This window comes from Arachis duranensis, chromosome 8, assembly GCF_000817695.3.
Source record: "Arachis duranensis cultivar V14167 chromosome 8, aradu.V14167.gnm2.J7QH, whole genome shotgun sequence".
NCBI classification, from domain to species: domain Eukaryota; kingdom Viridiplantae; phylum Streptophyta; class Magnoliopsida; order Fabales; family Fabaceae; genus Arachis; species Arachis duranensis.
In genome coordinates, this window is record NC_029779.3 from 9,832,254 (window position 1) to 9,838,404 (window position 6,151).

Genomic DNA, 6,151 nt, shown 5'->3' on the forward strand with positions numbered 1-6,151 from the left:
AGTTTAAATCTCGCTTTATATATATAATAATTCATTATCCAAAGTGAAACTCGACCATAAATTATTTCTTAATCTATCGAATTTTAAGACACATTGAGAAGCAAAATAAAATAAACTAATAAATAATAAATAATCAATACATATAGGCTAGTATTATTTGATCCTCATAACGGGACAATAATGTACATATTATTTATGATTATTAAATATATATACACACAAAATTATAGGCCAATTGTGCCAAGGTCTAAGGTTTTTTTTTTTCTCATGATATTTTCAGATTAAAAAATTTGTTACTGACCAACAAATTCCTGCATATACATGTCTAAGCTGAAAGATGAAACAATCATGGGCTTACATTACAAATCCTCTGTTTTAGAGTGACACAAAGAAATTTTGAGAAAAATTATGAAGAGAAAATTGAGAAGGAGCATGGATATAGATTCATGCGGTGGTGATGGTGAGCAACATCATATTCTTAAACTCCTCAAAATCAAGCTGGCCATCGGAATTGGTATCATAGAATCGAATCATGGAACCACAATCCTTGCCACCTCTCTCATCCCACAACCCAAGCCTCTTAAGAACACACTGAAGCTCGTTGCTCGTTATGAATCCATCTCCATCCAAATCAAACACCTTGAACGTTTCCACAAGATCATTCTCCAACAACTCATCATCCATCTCTTCATCATTGCAATTCTTCTTGGATATTATTGAGTCATAGAAGAACAAGAACTCGTTCAAGTTAAGGCTTTTCTTCTCAACAAGGGATTCCAATTCATCTAACGTTAATTGGAAGCCTATGTTGTGGAGGAGCCAATTGAGTTCCTCAAGGCTCACGAAACCGTCGCAATTCATGTCAAGCTTCTCAAATATCCGCCGCAAATCAGTGGCAGTTAGAACTGATGACGTCATATTTGCAAACAACATGTGAAAAAACCTTCTCTTGTTTTTGTGCTTCTTAGTAATCAAAATACTTGCAACTAATGTCACCCATGTAAGGGTATTTATATATAAAAGAAAAAATTATATAATGGTTGCAAAAACGTATAGGTTGGTGAATATTAGATGCGCACAAATGGAACAGGAATTGATTTGGCCCACATGAATTGTTTAAGAATAAGGATAAGAATAGTCTAAGATAGATGCATGAAGTTTCTGTGCACTTGCTCTGAAAGCAACTTTATTATTATTATTATTATTCTAGTAAAATCTACTATTGGATATAAAATATGTATGTGTTACATCATACTATTCTGAAACATATTGTCCAAAAAATGAGTCAACATATTTTTACATGGAATAAAGAGGTTCAGTTAACCTATCTCATATAGCTGATAGTAATATCTAATAAGATGAATCAACTTAAATCAGTCAAAATAAATACAAGTTAAGTTGATCTAAGTTGGGTGCTATTACAAAATTTAGCGAAATCGAATATCATTTGAGTGAATCAGATTGAACCTAAATGCCTAGATTTGAAATTTAAGTAATTCAGGTTAAGGTAATTTTATAGGCAATGTAACCAGACAATCACATAAGAACTGCAAAAAACTTCTTTATATTCTCCTAATCGTGTAGGAGTATAATTAGTTAATTATTTATTTATATTAATATTTTAGTGGAAGTTATCTAAGGTCTCTTTTCCATGTGATTTCATGCTTTTTAAGAATAAAGGGTACTGCATAGATTTTTCGAAATAGACTTCAAACAAAGGACTAAGAAGTACATTCAAATGCGTGTGGGGTTCGTGTGTCGTGCCTATTTTCTGCTCTTATCATGAGGAACACGTGCTATCGACATGGAGCATTGGATGCATTCATTTTTTATTTTGTCATTTTTGGTACAGGGAGTCTTCAATGACCTGAGTTTTGTTTGAGAGCAAATACACCATCAAAAGAATGAAGAAGTGCCATTTCATAATAAGGCGCTTGTATAATTTAGTTATACTTTGTTCACTAACTTTTAAGCTACGTGATAGCATGGATAAATCAATATGCTCAAGACACGAAAACTTATCATGTTTTGTTCTGAACACTTTTCGTTCGTTTTTGTCTTTTGTCTTTTTTTTTAAGGGAAAAAAAAGTGATGCATTTGTTTCTCAATTCCTTATTAGTTCCTCGTGGGGCAAGCCTCTTGCCTTTACGTGCCGTTTGACATCTTCACCTTGCACGGAATTTACTGCTACCAAATGAGGGATATTCGCTAATGTTCCAACTTCAAACCAGATTTGAATTCAGATAACATATTAATATTGATTGGATAATTCCGGTTCTCAATAATTAATCGATCAGTTTGGTTGCATGAAATGGAAATAAAATTCTAAATCCATATTAAAGGGTTGAGGAAACACTACTATACGTTGTTAAAAGTTTCTGTGACTAGGGCCCAGGCTTAATGTAATGTTCACATTACAGTTTCGATGTCAATATGATGAGAAAAGCTGCAAGCACTATGTACCACTACGTAATTCAATTGAACCTTCAGTTAGACAAAAGTTGATTGCTCGTCTCAAACTGATAATATTGCTGCATAAAATGTCCCTGGAATATATTGGATGGGAAACAATCAGCAAGGCCTTTTGCCCTGGTTATCTTTACATCACCCATTCTCCGTGTGCAAGCTAACATGCTCAATTAGAAGGGGGACCAACTCAGATGAGCTTATGATTTTTTACAATTAGCTGGAAACGCAAGAATAATTTCCCTGCTCAGAGGAGGAGGAGGAAGATTTTTTTGTTAAATTTAAAACCCCTGATTCTCAATACCTCAGGCTCCTTGGAATCCTTATGGTCGACAGTTTCAAGGGTCCAACCTTTGTTCTGAACTGAACCACTTGCATTAACCTATTAAAAAAGAAGAGAAAAAAAAACTCGCATTAATCTAAACATTAAATAAAAAACAAGGTCTTCCATGCATGTGTATTAATACTGAACAAGAAAAATTTCAAGATTTGATTAATTTGGGGTATGTAAAATAAAAATGAAATAGAAACAATGCAATTATAAGGCGAATGACAATATAAAGTATTTAGGATATTCATAGAAAAATTCAAAACTTTTATTTTTTAAAACTGGGATATCTTCACTAGTTATTTGGATAAGTTGGAGTCCAGTAGATTGTAGGATTGACTTAATTTTATTTCAGTCTATATATGTTATGGTGTTAAAAATTTAAATTATTATCTTCTCTCACCAAGCTCTAATTGTTTTATCTGCGCTACATCTAATAACTATTCCTTCTAAGCAGTTAAGATGCAATATGCAGGACACACAAGCAGATAAAATACCAAAAAACTATCATCATACCTCCGCATTATCAACAGCATCAATGATAAGAGCCCCATCTAAGGACAGATTTTCAATAAAAATATTTTGACCCTTAATCGCCAGAGTAGACCTCTGGGAAATAGAGCTTTTTCCTCTAACTTTGCTCTTGATCCGAGAGTAGGTCAGACCCCATTTTGGCTTCCATGTGATGCGGGGCCAAACTTCAACCTCTTGCCCATTGAGAACCTGCACTACTGGATCAGCTACTTGGACACCAACCTGTAAGAAAAACAAAAAGGAAATGCAATTTTTTACAACCTGAACCATATCATCGAGTTCGAGCAGCTAACTTCTATGAAGGTCAGATAAAAGCACAAGAGATAGGAGAAGCTGCTAAAAGACAATGGATTGATACCCTGAAATTATATGGAGACAACGAAATTCCTTGAAATAAACCATTCATAAATCATAAATAAAAATATAAGTTGTATCTTATTTTGATAAAAGGGTAAAGTATACTTTTTGTTCCTGAAGTTTGGCAAGAATTTTAAAAATACCCCTAAGTTTTATTTTGTTTCAATTTTGTCTTACAAGTTTTCGATTTGCATCAAATATACCCCATGGCGGCTAATTTTTCAAAAAATTTAGGACCAATTCAACAATAATTTCATAAGAACAACCTTCAACACAAGCAAATCGAACATAATTGTCATGCATTGTTGTTATATTGGTCTTAAAATTTTTGAAAATTTAGCTGTCGGGAATATATTTGATGCAAATCGAAAACTTTTAGAACAAAGTTGAAACAAAATAAAACTTAGGGTTATTTTTAAAACTTTTACCAAACTTTGGGGACAAGAAATATACTTTATCCTTGAAAAAAATATAGGCATATTAGAGAGTAACTCAAGTAAAAGTTCTTCTAAACTTTCCAAAGTACCCTAAATGAATTCAAGTAGACAATAAATATCATAAATATTTACTAATTCCCAAAATGACTAATATTTTCAACTAGATTCAGAGGAAAATAACAGTAACGTTAAAATAAACAACATTACTGAAACAAAAAACTAGCGTGTCATGACATTCAACATTTAGAAGATTAAAGGACTAAAATACCTGTTTGAGAATACGGCTATTCGCACGGTAGATGGACATTTCTCCAGATGTTGCACTATGGTATGGATTTCCTTTTGGCACCTACAGTAATATTACAAAAATTAATTAGAAATAATTCCTCTCCTGAAAAATCCTAGCAAGTTAAAACTGTTATTCAAGTGCTCAAACTGGTATTCTGCATTTATTTTGCTGTACATTTGATTCTCCATATCAAATATTTTGCAAGCCAATGAACAATGAGGTCAATCACTGCAACAACTAATTGCATTAGAATATAAGTACTACCTTGGCAGCATCTTCAGCATTATTCTTCACAGGTGCATAAGCAAGCCAAGCATCCATCACCTGCAGAATAGTTCCAGTGAGCTACCAAAAATAGTAAACTCAGCATCTATTCAAAAAAGATATTGTTACATGAAAGCCCCAGGGATGAATGAAAGGACAACCTTGAGCTTTGGTTAGTGAAAATTTATGTAACCTACTGAAGATAACTTACTGTGAATCCAACCCTGGCTGATGGGGGAAGTGTTTTTGGGTAGTCTTGCATCATACATTCTAGTCGGGTTGAGGACTTAAATTCATTTTTTCTGGCATCTTTATATCTGCATGGAGGAAATATAGCATGATAATATGATATAACAGGTGTCACAGATAAGTCATCTAACTCTGTTTCTGTTTCAAAATGTAGCCATATTAAGCCAAATAGACTTTTCTTCAAAATGCCAAAAATTGTTAGTTCTATTGCAAATTCATAGGAATAACAAGAAGGTTTAATAAGGGGGAAATTACACTAACCTCCCCTGAAATTTGGTAAAATTCACTGTGACCTCCCCAATTTACAAAAAACATAAGTTGACCTCCCTAAGGTTTAGACAATAGTTGTCCCGATACCCTAATAATATAAATTATGACACCAAATCCCTCAAACATAACACTATCATCACATAGAAGGAGGTCTAATAGTTGTGACCTGAACAAATAGAAGGTCAACACTGAATTTCAACAAATGTTAACCAAGGTTACTGTAATTTTCCCTTTAACAATGGCATTAATATAGTTGAGTGAAAAAAAAAAAAAGAGAGGAAGTGAAAAAGTTTCCAAGCAAAGCGTAATGCACGAGAAAAGTATAAGAATTGGTGTTAAAGAAAATTGATGGCACAGCAAAGTGTAAATAACAAAGTGCAATGAGTATAAAAAAGAAGCATTACTTTGGATTAACAAACTCCTTTATAGCACCTCCTGTTCTTGAGAGTTCTTCAATGTAAGGACCAAGTTCTAAAATCAACTGTTGAATGAGATATCGTCACTATGCAGTAATCGCATTGGCACATTTAACCAAATAAGGACATGGATGCCACAAATAAAACAATAATTAACAATGACTGACGACATCAAGATATTTCTAGTATTCCAAGTGAATTATGAATTGGTCAGTTGAGGGCTCACATCCACTAGTGGTAGATTTCATGCCACTCAGGACAAAGGAGAATGTTTAAGTATGAAAGAGAATTACTTGGTTTATATTTCCTGGAAAGGGAGAGTAGCCATTCTCAGCATTGACATCACCATCAGGGTATCCACTTGCTCTCAGAAGAGGATCTAGCTGATTGTATTCCACATTTATGACCATAGATCTCCCTATGATTAAGTGCATTGGAATCAATGGGAATGGGTGCAGGAAAATCAATTAAAAGTGACATAATGATGTCAAGATAAAGATGGATTATAAGTAACATAATATTTTAAGACCCCTAAATGCCC

General features: G+C 33.5%; 2 protein-coding genes across 2 annotated transcripts in view; both read right to left on the reverse strand.

The window, feature by feature from the left end:
* Positions 1–273: 273 nt before the first annotated feature.
* On the reverse strand, positions 274–992 carry LOC107460702 (probable calcium-binding protein CML44). Its single transcript, XM_016079087.3, has one exon. It carries the CDS (start codon positions 931–933, stop codon positions 445–447), a length of 489 nt encoding a protein of 162 aa, XP_015934573.1. The 5' UTR covers positions 934–992; the 3' UTR covers positions 274–444.
* Positions 993–2,505: 1,513 nt separating this feature from the next.
* The window catches only part of LOC107460668 (UDP-sugar pyrophosphorylase 1), a 7,018-nt gene continuing 3,372 nt past the window's right edge, over positions 2,506–6,151 (reverse strand). Inside the window, exons 11-17 of the mRNA XM_016079053.3 lie at positions 5,904–6,028; positions 5,599–5,675; positions 4,887–4,992; positions 4,676–4,735; positions 4,391–4,471; positions 3,311–3,550; positions 2,506–2,848 (exon numbers count right to left, since the gene is read on the reverse strand). Coding sequence (XP_015934539.1) covers positions 2,714–2,848; positions 3,311–3,550; positions 4,391–4,471; positions 4,676–4,735; positions 4,887–4,992; positions 5,599–5,675; positions 5,904–6,028 — 824 coding nt within the window. The 3' untranslated portion in view covers positions 2,506–2,713. The remainder of the gene's footprint in view (positions 2,849–3,310; positions 3,551–4,390; positions 4,472–4,675; positions 4,736–4,886; positions 4,993–5,598; positions 5,676–5,903; positions 6,029–6,151) is intronic.

Bases quoted from the DNA above. Each gene is read 5' to 3' on its own strand.
- LOC107460702 (XM_016079087.3), bottom strand. From the start codon at position 933: ATGTTGTTTGCAAATATGACGTCATCAGTTCTAACTGCCACTGATTTG.